General features: G+C 47.6%; 2 protein-coding genes across 2 annotated transcripts; one reads left to right on the top strand and one right to left on the bottom strand.

Annotated features, from left to right (window-relative positions):
- Positions 1-240: 240 nt before the first annotated feature.
- On the bottom strand, positions 241-1,623 carry LOC104332906 (uncharacterized). Its single transcript, XM_009938361.2, has one exon. It carries the CDS (start codon positions 1,621-1,623, stop codon positions 241-243), a length of 1,383 nt encoding a protein of 460 aa, XP_009936663.2.
- Positions 1,624-15,752: 14,129 nt separating this feature from the next.
- On the top strand, positions 15,753-16,727 carry LOC104332907 (uncharacterized). The gene is made up of 2 exons (XM_075445350.1): positions 15,753-16,130; positions 16,191-16,727. The coding sequence occupies exons 1-2, from the start codon at positions 15,753-15,755 to the stop codon at positions 16,725-16,727; spliced, it is 915 nt and encodes a 304-aa protein (XP_075301465.1).
- The last annotated feature ends 364 nt before the right edge of the window (positions 16,728-17,091 follow it).

The raw sequence follows: 17,091 nt of genomic DNA, 5'->3' as shown, positions 1-17,091 counted from the left end.
AAACTATGCCTGGTAGCAGATTAAGGTAGAAGCCACAGGCACCTGGAGTGCAGCCATGGAAATAGTATCGTGCCCTGGCCCAAAACAGAGCTGAGCTACAGGGGAAGTACTGGAAAACAGAGATAAAGCAGAGCTAAGCAACAGGAACCAGTCGGCAGGCGGTGCGAGGAGGTGAATAACCCCTGCCCTCAAGCTGTACCTCATCTTTTTTCTGCGGACCTCCTTTTTCCCCGCTTCTTTTTACCAGGGCCATTTGGGCGCAGAGCAGTACTTTTTAGAGTGACTCGAAATTTTTACTCCACCTGACTGACATTGCTGTGGGACACACTTGGTGGCACACGGCTGCTGTGGGACACACTTGGTCACACACTGCTGTGAGACACCTTTGGTGGCACACTGCTGCTGTGGGACACACTTGGTGGCACACTGCTGTGAGACACCTTTGGTGGCACATTGCTGTGAGACACCTTTGGTGGCACACTGCTGCTGTGGGACACACTTGGTGGCACACTGCTGTGAGACACCTTTGGTGGCACATTGCTGTGAGACACCTTTGGTGGCACACTGCTGCTGTGTGACACACTTGGTGGCACACGGCTGTGGGACACCTTTAGTGGCACACTGCTGCTGTGGGACACACTTGGTCACACACTGCTGTGAGACACCTTTGGTGGCACATTGCTGTGAGACACCTTTGGTGGCACACTGCTGCTGTGGGACACACTTGGTGGCACACTGCTTTGAGACACCTTTGGTGGCACTCTGCTGCTGTGGGACACACTTGGTGGCACACGGCTGTGGGACACATTTGGTAGCACTCTGCTGCTGTGGGACACAAGTTGTCTCACACTGCTGTGGGACACAAATGGTAGCACAGTTGGTGGCACACTGCTGCGGAACACACTTGGTCACACACCTGGTTTCACACTGCCACGGGACGTACGTGGTGGCACATTGCTGCGGGGCACAGGAGGTCACAAACTTGTGCGAGACACACTTGGTCGCACGCTGCTGCGGGACACACGTGGTGACACACCTGGTCTCACAGGGCTGCTGTGGCGTGTACGTGGTCACACACTGCTGTGGGACGCACTTGGTCGCACACTGCTGCTGTGGGATGCCCTTGGCCACGTACGGCTCCTGCGGCACACACGTGGTCACACGCCTGGTCTCACACCGCTGCTGCGGGATGCACTTGGTGGCACACTGCTGCTGGGGAGCGTAGGCGGTCACGCTCTTGGTCGCGCATCGTTGTGGCACACCTTTGGTCACACGCTGCTGCTGCGGCACACACGCGGTCACACAAGGCTGCTGCGACACGCCCTTGGTCGCACACTGCTGCGGCACGCAGGTCGTCACGCACCGAGTTACACACGGCTGCGGTGGGATGCACTGGGTCACACGCTGCTGCTGCGGCACACACTTGGTCACACACTGCTGTTGGGAGAAGCTGGAGGACATGATCTGCTGCCGGGGGATGCAGGGGGTCACATACTGCGGGGTGCACAGTGTCGAGTGCCAGGTAGGCACTGGCGGGTGTCTGACGGTGTACACCGATGGGTACTTGATGGGGATGGGGTGCTGGTAGACCGGGGGAAGGCACTGCTGTAGGTAGCACGACATCTTGGTGAGGCTTCGGCAGGACTGGAACGACACGTGAGAAGACAGAGCCTTTAGACAGACGCCCAGCTGAGCTTCTCGCGGTCCTGCTGCTGCCCGCACCGCAGGACCGGCTCACTTCACAGCGTGCCGGAGACACCTTCCACCTATGCCATGGTTTCAAAACCACACCAACAGCAGCCAAGGACCCAACCTATAATTTCAAACTCTGGAACACAGCACTAAGTCAGTGGGGAAATTCAGAGACACGTAGCACTAAGCATCTCCCCAGACTGCAACTCCTTCCCCATCACCTGGAACTCCACAGGGGAGAACTTGGGAGATCTTGGAGGTCAGCAGAGCAATGGCTGATCTCAGAGCTGCCTTTCAATCATCAAATCCAGTTTGCCTCTTCTTTTGGTTGGCGACTGCCTCTGACCTCTTGCTGATGCATCAAGAAAAAAGCCCAACGCAGAAACAAGCTCTCAACCTCTGGCCGCACGTGTCAGAGCAGGAGAGGCAAAGAGCACCCAAGGCACCGCTGCTTGGCGAGCCCGCCACACCGCTGACGGGCAGAAGTTCACAGCTCAGTCCCGGCATCACAAGGTTCATGCTCATTAGGAAACCAACGCCAATTAAAGGGTAGTGATACGACAACTGAACACAAACCTGCTTGCAGCTCTTCTAGCATTACGTTCCCTGATACACCGAAGCTGCTCCGGCTGTTGCCAAGCACTCTCAAAAGCAAACAGCACTAGCAGCACCCCAATTACTGCTAACAACCTTTCCTCACAATTTTCAGGAGTGTCTCTTGGACTCGGATGCCCAGCTGGAGACACTCTAAGAGAGTGTACTCCCACTCCGCCACAGCAATCCAAAGCAACTTAAAAAACTTTTCCCACAGAGCAGTTTTTTAATGTAAAAAAGCAGAAATAAATGTGCATTTCAGCAGCTACGGGAGGCTCAGCTCAAACCAGACTTACCCAGCTCCCTGGTGAGAACAGCTTCGTGATGTGACCAGTGAGCCCTAACAGAAGGAGGGCTTTTATATAGCTACTAAACGTGCCTCGAAGGTATGAGGTACCCACGACATATCCTATTAGCTCCTATGCAAAAGCTGTCCTGTGTGCAACACTCGTAGTGAGTAGCATCGGTGTACTCATCCCTGAGGATGAGTAGTTGAATGTCAGCTCCCCATAGTAAGAGTAATTACCTTGTGTATAATCCTCCCTGGCATGGTAAGACTGAATGGTATTTGGAGAGGCAGCAGCAGTGGCATCCCCCGCCTTGGGGGTTTTGCAAGACAGAAGCGCACCAAATAACTTACTGTTACGGCTTTCCAGAGGTCTCACAGTCCCTGGATATGTCCTGGTGGTTCCCAGAAACGGGGCCATTCCATCCCTTGGCCTCTTTCTGCACACACACAGCATTGGCTTCATGCCATGAGAGCTGCACTGACCACTCCACGACCTTCTCTGATTAGTCCCTGGTTAGCGCTGGCAGCGCTTCTCATCTGCCCTGTAATCCCTGGTAGCCGGGGTCAGTTGTGTGTGCGGGCTGGACACAGGGCACCAGCTCCTCTGAGGAGCACCAGCTCCCAGGAAAGTTCAGATCACCCCCTTGGGTGGGTGCAGTTCGTCATCCACAGAGAACCTCATTTTTAGCTCACGTAGCTCTGCAGAGCGCCTGGCTGTTTGTATCCTGACGCTCCCGTGATCCCGGCGCAGTCCCCTGTTATCAGAGCAACGGGAACACGCCGTCCAGTGACTCTCAGATGAGCGGAAAAGATGAGCTACAGTCACGTTTGATTGCAGCCCTTGCACAACAAGCTCAGCTGTCACAGCTGTGACCGGCAGCACGACAGGCCACGAAACACACCGGGAGCAGATAAACTTCCTCCAGCTCTGCAGATGACTTTCTCAGTCAGTCAACTCCTTATCGCACAGTGCGCCCAGATTAAAGAAGCTAGTCAGAAAACTGGGAGATTAATTTTTTTGAAAGCTCTGAAGATCTAATCAAAGCTTTCATGTGTACGTTGTCACATGAAATATCCCCCAAAAGTGACAATTTCTTCCTGCTAACTGCAAGGAGAGCTGAGGGGGACCAGCGCAGAGGAGTGCTCTGCCCCACCGACGTCTAGCGCTGGCTGAGATCAAACCTGGTTCCTGTGCATGTTTATTAAAAACTGTGCTTTCTTGTGAGCTTGAGAAATGGCTCTCCCCAGGTGGTTTCTGAAGGTCCATAAAGAAGTTTTAATGAAACTGAATGAAGTTTAGGAACTTTTGGACAACTATGCTCCACACCAGGCAAGAATCACAGAGGGTGAAATGCTCCCTTTACCACAGGCTTCTCCAGCAAGAATGAATCCCGACTGAGTGTGTTCCTCTGCCTGAACCACAAGAAATGTGGCTTTGTTGTGGCACCTCTCCTGCAGAAATTGATTCTTTGATCCAAAGCCATAACTCTTCATTGGTTTTTAGCTCCAAAGGTCATAGGTGTGATCCTCCCTGTTAACCAAAGTGAGACGTTCACATTTATATTCTTTCTATTTTAGTCTGGATGCAGGCACTGCCCCAACCTTCAAAGAAATCCTTATTTCGTTCCATACTTGACTGAAAGCCTGCACCCGCTGTCCTAACTTCCTGAAAGGCCAGCTGAACTTTAATTATCTGATCACAATAATAAGTTGTCTTTCATACTAATACCTAGTAACATGTGTCAGACTATAGAATCGTAGAATCATACATTGGAAAAGATAGGTTGGAAAAGACCTCTAAGATCATCGAGTCCAACTATGTATCTAAACCCTCTTAATCAGTACACTCCAAAACTACAGAATCAAAGCAAGAAAGAAAAACCCCAGAAAACCAATTAGGCTCCATTTTAACCTGGTCAACATAGTAACTTTGGAGACTTTTACTATGTAACAATTTAATGAGTGTTTCACTTTCACATGACAATGCCTGTCAAAAATGTGTGCTCCTGTTGTCATCATTGAGCATATCCTGGTAGCACCCACCTTCTCCACACAGGCCAGTCTTGCCCTGCAGTAGTTTGTCAGCTAAGAATATCTCCTGTGCTTTTTTAACATGCCTGACTCAACCTGGAAAACAGCACGAGATGAAGGTGGGAAAAGAAGTTAAAACAGGGCTGTGGCACTGAGAAGTATGAAGAGGGAAGCTGAAAAACATCCTGGAGGAGATGCCAGGTGAGGCATTAGGGAATCCACCACCTTCCCTTTAATAAATCAGGAATGCAAAGGAGCACCATCACAGTGCAGCAATTTTGGAGCATGAGCCAATTCACCAGGAATGCAAAACTTCCTGCCAGCTCCAAATATAGAACTCTGGCAGAAGAACAAGCCAGTCAAAAAAGAAGATAGAAGAAACAAGGTAAATTGGCTAGGGATGGTCTGGGATACTGAGCTGAAACCTCAAGTGATGTAAAATTAGCCTTGTTCCATTAACGGTAACAAAAAATACCAATAAACTAGGCAAACAGCCGTAAAGTAGGAGGGAGCTACTGTGGGGAGCTGTTAAGCATTAAAACTAGCATATACTGAAGGACACTACAAGTGATAAGCTATGGCAGCAAAGCCAAGGAAGAGGGTCCCCCATTGAAGAAATAGATCCACTTTAAAGAAGTACCTGCATGGGTCTGGCATGGCCTTTTCCTCTAGCCTTGCCAAGGGGCGTGGCCATGTCCTCCAGCCTTGTCCAGGCATGGTCATTTCCTCCAGCCTCACCAAAACATGGACACTTCCTCCAGTCTCACCAAGCCACGGCCATTTCCTCCAACCTTGCCAAGAAGTGGCCATTTCCTTCAGCCTCATGAAGGCATGGCCATGTCCTCCAGACTGTGGTGGTGCAGCCCCCCCTCACACCTGGCAATCCCAGAACCAGCCAACATTGTGTTCTTGCTTGCACTGCAAGAATAGTTAACTGGTGTGCAGTGAACTGGGACAACTTGGCACTTTTCTTGTCTTCGTACAAGAGCAGTGAGTTGGGTCGATCAGGCGTTCCCTGACCGCACCTGAAACTCCTGGTGCCTGGAGTCACACCTGCCTGGTAAATGCCAGAAATGTACATTCTGGGTGGTACTGGAATTGTATAGTTTCTGTCTAAATAGCAGGATTGAATCCTGTGGATTGTGATCAGGATGGAAAATTACTGGTGCCTAAAGTCAATCATCTTGAGACCCTACAAACAGCGGTACCAAGGAAGCCCTTTGAGCAATTCTGGTCCGCAGTGGGCTGCAGCCAGTAACTCCCTCTGAGTGGGACACTTCTCAGAGTAACTCGCGAACTACCTGGGTTGATCTCCTTGAGACTCAACCTTTGCCCGTTGAGAAATCATTTGATTTGAAGTGAGTATTTCACTGAACTCGAAGGGAATTTTTATGATTGCGTGTGTGTGTGTGTGTGTGTGTGTGTGTGAATTGATTCAAAACATACTATTCTATTACTGTGGTTGTAACAGAAAATTCTTTCTAATCACTCAGTAAATGCTAAGTTAAACAGTGATTAATAGCTGCTAAATCCCTGTGATTCTCTTTCTCTGTTTAAACTGTGAACACACCCTGAATTGCCACTAATCCTATTCCTTAGACATAAACCTTTGTGGTCTAAGGCCTGTTCCACATCCAGCCGCACCTAGGCTCCTCTCTGAGAAGGAATTTCAAAAGAAGGGGGGTCCATTCCGAACCTGGTGACTCAATAGGAGGATCTTCCTACCTACTCCCTTACACTTTTCTTCCACTCTGTATAAATAATTTTCTACTCAAAACCCCCTTTGATTTTGTATTGCATTTCTTTAATAAGTAATAGAGTGAACCTTGCCAACAAACTCTGTAAAACCACATTTTCTAAATTTTCAGTAAAATCTTCTATTGCAAAACCTTTGAGTGATCATCTGAGCGACCTAAGCACGCACTCACAACACAGCCTCACCAATGCACGGCCATTTCCTCCAACCTGCCAAAACATGGCCATTTCCTCCAGCCTCACCAAAGTATGGCCATGTCTTCCAACCTTGTCAAGGGATGGTCATTTCCTCCAACCTTGCCAAGACATAGCCGTTTCCTCCAGCCTCACCAAAGCATGGCCATTTCCTCCAGTCTCACCAAGGAATGACCATTTCCTCCAGCCTCATGAAGGCATGTCCATGTCCTCCAGCCTCACCAAGGCATTGCCACTTCCTCCAGTCTCACCGAGGAATGACCATTTCCTCCAGCCTCAGGAAGGCATGGCCATTTCCTCCAGCCTCACCAAGGCATGGCGGTGTCCTCCAAACTCCCGTGGCGTAGACATTTCGTCCAAGCTGTGCAAACCACTAGAGTGCAGCATTCACACACGCAACCACCTCCTGCAACGGCCTTGCAGAACCAGATACTGGTAGCTGGGAAACTGCCTGCAGATGCTCTCTCTCTCTCCAGGAAAACAGTTTAACCTGGCAGCCTGTGAACTTGACTCAGCTCGATGCCTTTGTGTCTGAATGGTCCTTATTGTACCAAGGCACTGGCATGAAGTTAAAGCTGAGTTTCCAATGCTGCCTGCAGCCCAAACACAGCCTCCAGGTCCCACCGCTGTAAAAGCCAGAGTGCCTTACTCCAGCTGCTCACACCTACCTATGCTTCTGGGCATGAGATCACATGCTGAAACAGCAGCTGGGCTGCACACCGCGTCCTTCATGGGAGAGTGCGAGGGTTCAGCCGAGCGCTGCAGGGCAAGAAGGTGCGTGCAGGGAGGGGAGGGCGGAGAGTAAAAGAAACATGAGAGAATAAGCAGAGATCGCACTTCTATTGTATCAGACTTGTAATTAGAAAGCAGCATACAGGCTGTAGATAATAAAACTTAACATATTATTATCCCAGCAAGCAGTAAATTTGCAGTCTTGCTATTTCAATGATTTAACAGCACTGAAGGCAAAATACTAACCCCATCATGCATTAGAATGAAACGCTCCTCACTTGGACTCCTTCTTGCTTCATTTTAAAAGTGTTTTATTACTTAATGAACTCTCGCTGTTCTGCAATTAGTAGCCCATCACATCTCTTTGTTCTGGTTGCTACTAGGCTCAGTGGAGGTTAGTCTGTAGAAAATCTGACTACACGAACATAATAGTCCTGGTGAATTTTAAAATACCTAAGCTGAGCTGTGGAGTTTCAGCACAACTCTCTGCCCAGCACCAATATCCATTAGCTACACCATCCATTAGCTGGGCTTCCAATGGGAGAGAAATCTTAGCGCTGAGGTACAAACTCAAAGCTTGACAGCAGCCACAGCCGTCCCCGCTGCGGCAGCGACAGATCTTCATTGAACGGCGTGAAGTCCCCAGTGGCACAGCTCCAGCGACTGCCCGCACCTTTGCTCTGAATGGGGAAGCAGCACGTGGTCAGCGAGGCTCTCAGCTGCAGAAGATGAAGCTGTGGAATATGTCCAGCAGAGCTTCTATCACTCCAGCAATGAGAACGTGAAGTTAACGTGGCATGCTGCAGATTTTGTTCCTCTGACATTGCTTTCCATGTGCAGGAACTCCTTCGGCTTGGGAGGGCATCGACTCGGCTTCTGGTTTTGCTGATGTTCCAGGTGTGGCACAGAAATGAGAGCTTGTGCTGCCTTGGCTGATGGTGGGCATCTCTTGACTTCTGGTTTTGATGGAAAAAGCTCCATCTATGGCTGCTCCTCAGGTTTCTTTTCTTTTTGGCTGTTGCTCTGGCTCTGACACTGCTGGGTGACTGGTGCTGGCCCCAGCATGGCTTTGCTTACTGCAGGTGGCAGAGGGACTGCTTGCTTCTACTGCTGCTGGTTTAGCTGGGATGACATCCTTCTTGCAAGCCAAGGACTGAGAAAAACACTAACTAGAGAAAAAAAGATTCCAATGTTTTTGAGGACATAGAAATTTGTACCTTTTTTTTTTCTTTTTGTAAAACAACAAACCAAGAGAGGCAAGAAAAGCAGCAGCAAAAGCAGCACTTTTTTACTAGAAACACTGGTAGCTTCACCTTCATCCGCACACAGGTGTCAGAATGCAGCAAACTGAGAGAGCTCAGGATTGTTCTGATTTTAATGACTAACTCAGAGCAATGGAAAGGAGAAGATCCAAGACAAGTCTCTCTCTCCCAAGCTTGAAGACCTATAATTGCCCCTCCCAAGCTATCTTCCTGCTGTATATTAATCTGCTCGATGTCCCTTTCATTACTCGGACCTTGTCAGATAATCCTTTTTCCAGCACTCCACCGTGTCAGTATTGGTTCGCAGTTCAAACACCTCTGAGGACACCAAGGTTGGAGCAGAGTCTGTTTTGTCAGACACAGCGTCTGTGCAAGCCTGGGAGGCTCCTCAAAATCTTCCCTGCTGCTCTGGGATGTACCCCTTCCTCTTCTTCCCCAGCGGGTTTGTTCTATCAGCCAGAACACGTTATTCATCAGATGCTCAGGACATACTAAGCTGTTAAAATTTCCTCCTTCCATAGCAACTCAGCTAACAGAGCAGGTTTAGGATTATTATAATGCAAGGCATGTTTGTATAATCTCCGAGTCCTCTGGGCCTGATTCTCTTCCTATAATCACCTTGTGCAACTGTGTGATGCCATCAAAGTCACAAGAATGGCATAGGTATAACCAAGATTATCTCTATTGATCTGTGGCATTACATCGATGCAGAAACACTTGGAGAACAAACAGTTTAATTCCTAGAGCCTGCAGCTCCTGAAATGTAATCTCAATTAATTCCATTTGCAAACGGTAGAGTCTGAAATTCCTATCAACAAACTCTAGTCCTGCAGCAAGTCCTATTATGGCAAGTCTAATTAGCAGTATTTAATAGATTTAACAGAATCAAACTTACCCAACCCACCAGTGAAGCAATGAATCAATGCAAAGACAGTGTAACCGACCTGGGACTTAGAGAGGTCCTTATATACCCCCGGAGCCCTGCCTCCCCTCTGCTGTACATGGCGTACATTTTTTGACAGTTCTAGAACTGCCCAGTTTGTGGAAACAGGTGTTTTTTCCTGACCTTTAGGAGAGAGAACTCCCTGTTCTTCGGCATTTTCGATCTGGGCAGCAGAAGGTTGTTCTGTTGGCCACACCTGAAGCCTGACAGCCTGTACTTGCTCTGGTGTTTTCCAAAGGCTCTCCTCTAAAGCCCCATGGCTTCAGTCCCACCAGAAACAACAACAAAACTAACACAGGCAGCAAATTCACACAGAAATTCAAAATGTGGGGCCTGAACCTCAGTGACATTCCAGGTATTTTCTGACTTCTTTAGAAGCATAAAGCGACCTTAATATGAGTGCAAGCGGTGCCCCGAGAGCCTCCCTGCTGCACCAGGCATCAGCCTGAGCACCGTGCAGCTGATACTCCAGCAAGCTGGTGTTTTGTCCCCTTCCAAGAGGGCAGAGAAGCCTGAAACGTGGCACAGTGCCCCAGCTCGCTGTTCTCCAGCATCAGCAGCGCTGTGAGCACAAAGCCAGGATGACCCCCCAGGCTGCTCTACTTTACAACTGCATGTTCTGGTGTATGGGCTAGAAAAGGCTGATGACAGGCTAAGCTCCAGCAAGTTCACTCCTCAGCCTGAGTGCACGAATGAAGTAATTCAGAATTAGGCTCTTTGATGTGATGGCTGACTGGAAAATGTTGTGCCCAATGGGTTTTAAATGAGGCAATCTGTTGTATTTGAGAAGCAAAGTAATTCTGCCAAAGCAGTTAGTAATGAATGTAGGCAGGGAATTAGAAGATTTTCAAGAAGCAGTGCAGGGAGATTCTGGAATAGGCTGACAAATCAGAAAATTGGAATCAAAGTCTGGAACAAGCTTTAAGATGGAGGTTGGAGGATTTATGGAAGAGGTTTTATAACGAAGAAGGCAGAGTCACAAGCTTAATGCAGTGATTCAGCCATGGGCGTCTCTTGAGAGCTGTTAAACTAATCCACTGGTATAGGTCTAATAGGAAACCCTCTGGTCCTGGGAAGCTCAGGTGCTGCACTGCAACAAAAACAGAGAGGAATCACTCATGGAATAATGGGCAGAAAATAAAGCATTGAAGCATAGATACTTTATCTCCAGTACTTGGATACTACAGCCTTCTCTGTGGGTGGCTTCTCTTTTTCCGCAACGTGACCTGACACCCTGTCTCCAGCACTAGGAGAGAAGATAGAGTCTGCAGGTGCTTTAGCGACTGGACAGGCAGACAGACCGATACAGGGAAATTCAGTAACAGGTCATTATGTCTTTTGTCTCGTGAGATGAGTTAATCAAGATGTCCACCCTAAAATGATGACAGACACAATAATAGAGAACAAGATGGGGTGTTAACAGAACAGTGTCTAATTAAGCCATGAGGGCGAGCCGCATCTTGGGAGATCCAGTTCAGCAACTTCTGAATCACACCAAGACATGAAATCCAGGAGTGCAATAGTTTCCTTCGATCGTTCTCTCTGTGCACAAGGGTTCAAAGTACTGAATGGAGAAAAACCAAAGAGCATCCATGCAGATGTGAAGTGAGGATAACAGTGAGCATTTCAGATCCTGAGCTGAAGTTCTCTGCAGTGGTTGTCACGTCTAAAAAAGTTGATCCTTCCTTTTCCAGACTGAAACTATACAGCTTCAGGACCCGTAGAGATATTGAGACACCAATCTCAGCGATAAACCAGATAAAGCTGACAGTTACAGACCTCCATTCAGAGCTGTTAGCATAATTGCTCCATACCTCCCAGGGCACCTTAGACTTCTGGGGACTTGATTGCCTGATCAGCATTTGCAAGGCCGCTGATGGGCTGATAGCGGCACAGCACCTGCCCAAGCTGTGTGGGAGCCGGAGTAGAATTTTCTGTCTAGTAAGAAGGATGAGCTTGGGCCAGTATTTTTCTCACTTGCGGTGTTACATTCCCTAGAATTAGTGGTACAATTTCAGTGTTGGCTGGGAGCTGAGCGGGGCTCCACCAGGTGAGAGCTGAGGAGCTGCTCAGCTCCACGTTCGCTGTAAAGCCACCTTACTCAATGCACGTTTCTGCTGTAGTTTCACAAATGCTTCAGTAAGGCAGGTTTCACTGCATTTGGCATTTGCCTCTAAAAATAGACTTTGTGCAATTCACATGGAAGGGGAAAGCAATTACACCTCTACTATGGGAAAAACATTCACTCCCTTTCCACGGGCTGACTTCAGAGCCTCTTCCCTGATAATTACCATCTTTTTTTCTGCTGAGGTTGCTGACACGGAGGTGAAGTGACCTCCCCAAGCCTCTCCAGACCTGGATCCAAACCAGTGTTTGAGGTCAGGACAGCCCCACCTTCTGATCTCCAGACAGGGTTCAGGTCGTCTCCCTTCCAGCTATGGAAAGTGATTTTCTTTAATAACTCAGTGTTGCAAGTTGAGGCTGGAAATTTGACACCAATATTCCAGAAACCTCACTGCTTGCTTAAATCAAAGCAATGTCTCAACACAGAGCCGTGGCTGTACAGCCTGCAACAGTCTTTGCCTCGACACTGCTCCACAAGTGCTACGTGCCCTGTTTCTCTCAGGTGCTCTAATTGATGGACACAAAGGTTCCTGAAGCTCTGACCTGAAGGTGCATATCCATTTGTGAACATTGCACAAATGCTCAAATGCGACGTCTGATCTAATGAAATGCACTGTCTCCTTTCACACCCAGCTGCTCTGACCACTGCAGCTCAAGAAGCGCAACGATAAAAATCACTTTTTTAATGAGTCGGAGAATATTCCCTCTACCTCCCTGCTTTGAAGGGCTATATTCCGGGAGCATATCTCAGCAAAAGGGCTATTTTGATAACCACAAAACATGATGCTACCTAGAAAGCAGACAGACAGGTTCTCCACTGCTGGAAAGCGTCCTAGTTCCTGCCTTCAGCAGAGCCGCGACTGCAACTTCTATCAGCAGAGCAGCAGGAGAGGCCTGAGTCAGGGTTAGGTCTTGGGTTGGGATATTCCCCTCACCAGCAAAAGCTGGAGACTAAATCTAACCAGCTTCCAGAGCCAGCAAGACAGGACCCCACCTGCCATGAGGTAAGAAAGGAAGTTGCATGAGTGAAGTCATGCTGTAGGAGAAGAAGATATGGTCTAAAGTTCAGGTGTTCTGTCCTTTGGTTGCCAAACGATTATTAACAGAGGAAGTTACACCACAGCTAGAAACTGCTTCTTGCATTTGCAGCCCAGGAATCCCAACTGGTGACGGGTACCAGCTCAGCCTGCTGCAACGATTGCATCTGGAGCGCGTGCTCTGATAAGGGCTCTGGTAAAATGGTAGAGACAGGACACAGGTAGTCCCGAGACAACCAAATATGACGAAATTCACCTCTGTGTGGGACGCATCGTCTCCACTGCTGAAAATAATCCTACCATCAGAAATGAGGACTGTTTGGCTTGTATCCTGATAGCTCCCTGATATTATGAGGATCATAATCAGTGAGCTATCTTCACTCAATAAACCTTTTTTACATGGAGTAATGCTTACAGAATAAACTGCATATGGTACTAGCTCCCTTTATTTCACATGTAGATTGAAACACCTTGTCAAATGCCATTCTAGCACCTAGATGAGACCAGTGTCCAAATTCCATTTGGATGTGATAAATCTTGTATGTTAAAATATATTTTTTAAATCCCTTTACTTTTCACATGATAGATGAAGATAAACTCCGTTCCCTCTTCTGTCACTTTTAGATGGGTGGGAGCTGCATTTTCGGTACCATGGAAAATAACATGCATTCAAAATTACCTGTTCCGAAATGAAAAAAGAATGAAATCTATGAAGATCTTAATGGGAAAAAAAACCAAAAAATATCCATCATTAGTTTACAGAATCACAAGAAAGTCACTTCAGAGAATTCATTGATGAAAAGCAGGTGATAGAAGTACAGATTAGCCCCTCTGTCTCAAACTACAAATACATCCTAAGAAGTGGAGGCATTAGCTGGCATGAAATGAGTCAGGCATGGGCTGAAGTGGAACCTCCCTGGCTGACACCGCACCAAGCCCCCTGATCTCGATGGGGTCTGCAATGAATGTATTAACCTGAAGGTATGACCTTTATAGACACTGAAAGTTTTTTGTTAAATCAGATTAGTCAGCAAGGGGATGAAAACACATTCTGCACCAAAAGCCTCTCTTCACAATGCCTACGTGTAAAACAAGTCTGTGGAGGAAATGCACAACGGCAGTTGTGAAAGAATGAGCTCATTACCTAGGAGGACTCATTCCCAGAAGGCAGGGCTTTGAAACCATATAAAAGTTCTCAAATCTCTGTGCTCCACCATCCATTTGACTTCGTGCTTCTCCCTGTTGACTGGTTGGGTAAGTCAGAGAACGCTGATACTTTTTTGTGATGTCTATAATTTTACTGCTTGGCTTAATGTAGGCAGACTCTTTAAATAAGTGTTTTATTTGATGCCTTTGAGTATACAAAAGATTCCTGCAAAGAAGAGAAACTGGGGGCTTTGGGGTTGGACAAGCAGTCTTGGAATGATCTGCCAGGCAAATTCAGACTGTGTGTAAATCTGAGGATAGTTAAGTGCTAAATTAGATCCTTTCTGAAGAAGAGATTAGATAAAATTATGCTGGTTTAAGTATAACTGATCCTGCCTTCAGGGAAGGAGAATGTCTAAATGGCCTCCTAAAGCTCCTTCCAAACCCATTTTCTATGATTCTATTTACCACATGAATATTTTTAAAACTTCGATTTTATTGAAGAATTCTTTTGCGAAAGATAGATTTGGGCATATGAGGGGCTGTACGGAGCAGAGGGGTGAAAGTATTCTTAGTGTGCTCTATCATTCATGCCAACCATGTCAAGATCAATATATTAATGTGGCTTAAGAGCTTATCAGTTCCTTCTAAAGAAAATGGGAAGAGAGAGACAAATGATATTGATCTGGAGGATCTAGGAAGATGTAGAAGAGAGGAACAAATTTGTCTTGAAGATGTGCTGAGAGGAGTAGGCAACCTGGGGAAGGGAGAATGAGCTTGCACAGTCACATGATCTGTGTTGGTGCTAGTCCTGTGTTGAGAGGACTTAAAAATACCCCTTCCAATCAATACTTCTGTGATTCTAAACTTTTATTTGTGCCCTTAGATTGTCTTCAGAAAAACAGCAACGCAGGCTTTACCAAAGACTCAGCGCCAGTCCAGCTGAGCCTGGTGCCTGCCTGCAGCAGCCCACCAAAGAGGTAGTTCCATAAATTGTTAGGAAAACCCATTTGGCCTACTGCACATTACTGGCCTTGGGAGAATAAATCCCTCCTGATTGTTCTGATTCATGCAGGCTACAGGTATTATTAGTGGCCATGATAATCCAGAAACTTAGGGACACATTACCACCACTAATTCCTTCCATGACAGTTGGAAGGACTGTGCCACAGGTAACCTCAGGCCATTACATCATCAGTGAAGTCAGAGTGAAACCAGAGCAAGAGGAGGAGTTGACCTGTAGTGACTGTAAAGACTCTTAATACTACAGAACGGTATCAGCTTACTGGTAAGGTCCACCTTGAGGCTTTAGTATCTCAGGTTTCTAATTCCAAGTAAAATCTAGAAACCATTTTAAAATGGGAAAAATCAAACGAAGACTTTATGTTTTGTCAATGTAAAATATCCTCTTAAGCCCAGACTTACATTTTTCTACTTTTTGATACACCAAACATTTTTAAATGTTTGTCTTCAGCATTCATTAATTTTTAATTATTTTTTTGACTTTCTGAAACCGCTATCAAACCAGCAGATCTATTATTTGCCAGCTCCTCTCATCAATTCCCCAGGATAGGAATGAAAGGGAGTTAACACGCTGGAAGAGCTAAGCAACAGGAGGAAGAGCTCTGAAGTGTAAATCAGCTCCAACTTGAAAGGAGTGGCTCTACCTCAGTTAGACCTGACAGGGCCGTCCCACATTGCAGAACAGAAAGGAGGAACAAGATAAGACAGAGTCAGAGCAGGAGCTGAAAGACAGGATGAAAAAGAAAAAGAAAATCATAATTCTTTCTGAGACAACCTGCCTTGGGAAGCCAAGGGCAAACTAAGAGAACTTTACTCTTGCAGCTGCTGTGTATTTCTTATAATCATTTCACCCTTCTCCCACTGCAGTTCATTTAGCAGACGCAATAACACTCTGACATTTCTTTCAGATAATCTTGTTTCCTGCAAAGATGTCTTTGAATCAAATGCAAATCAAGCAGGAAATCACCCTCCCACCTGGCCTGAGCAAAGCGGTGTCAAAGCAAAGCCAAGAGCCTGTGCAGTGCGTTGACCCAATCCCATGTCCACAGCAGCAATCTGAAGTCCAAGTCCCAAAGCCTTGCCCAGAACCAATCCCAGTAGTGGTGGTACCAGAAAAAACAGTGCCATTGACAATACAGGTGGTGGAACCAGGCAAGGGAGAAACACCAGTGGTTGTCATACCCAAGTGTCCACCGCAAAAGCAGCAGCAGGAACAGCAATGTAAGCTACCACCAACTTTCCCACCTGTACCATGCCCTGAGCCCGCTCCATGTCCCAAAGACAAATCAGCATGCAAAGAGCTACCTGTGCTTGTTTCCTGTTCTGAACCAACTCCATGTGTGCTGGAGAAGCAGGAGTGCAAGAAGATCCCTGTGCCATGCCCTGAACCTTGTCCCCAAGAAAAGAAGGAGTGCAAGAAGATCCCTGTGCCATGCCCTGAACCTTGTCCCCAAGAAAAGAAGGAGTGCAAGAAGATCCCTGTGCCATGCCCTGAACCTTGTCCCCAAGAAAAGAAGGAGTGCAAGAAGATCCCTGTGCCATGCCCTGAACCTGCACCTTGTCCCCAAGAAAAGAAGGAGTGCAAGAAGATCCCTGTGCCATGCCCTGAACCTGCACCTTGTCCCCAAGAAAAACAGGAGTGCAAGAAGATCCCTGTGCCATGCCCTGATCCATGCCCTGAACCTGTACCTTGTCCCCAAGAAAAACAGGAGTGCAAGAAGATCCCTGTGCCATGCCCTGAACCTGTGCCATGTCACCAGCAGAAGCAGGAGTGCAAGGAGATCCCCGTGCTGGTCCCTGCTCCCTGCCCCGAGCCGGTGAAGAAGTGCCTTCCAGAGAAGTGTCCTCCCATCGAGCAGCAGCAGGTGAAGCAGCCCAACCAGTGGCCACCCGTGCAGAAGTAACTTGCAGCTGACAAAGGAAGCCCTGAAGAGAGAAGATTGCAAACCCAGATCTCCTCTCCCCTTTTCTCATAACCAGAGGTCATTTTCCAGCACCCTTTTACTCTCTGCAGAATTTCCGTTAAGCAGTGCGGCTCCCAGCTCCCCCCCAGCTAACGCTAGCGTTCTCCTCTACTAACAGCCACGCGCGGACACGTCGGGACTGTCAATAGGTGATAAGGCTTCAAGCAGTGCCCTAGGCATACGCATTCAGCTTTCCAGCAGCCTGAATTTCTGCCTTCTCCCAATCATCCCGCTGGCTTCTAAAGGCCCAGAGAGAGACCAAAGAGCACGATGGCACACACGACTCGGGGTTCATTAAGCTAAA

The sequence above is a fragment of the Opisthocomus hoazin genome, chromosome 30, assembly GCF_030867145.1.
Source record: "Opisthocomus hoazin isolate bOpiHoa1 chromosome 30, bOpiHoa1.hap1, whole genome shotgun sequence".
In the NCBI taxonomy this organism is placed as follows: domain Eukaryota; kingdom Metazoa; phylum Chordata; class Aves; order Opisthocomiformes; family Opisthocomidae; genus Opisthocomus; species Opisthocomus hoazin.
Note: the sequence above shows the minus strand (reverse complement) of the source record. Positions and strands in the feature narration are given on the sequence as shown.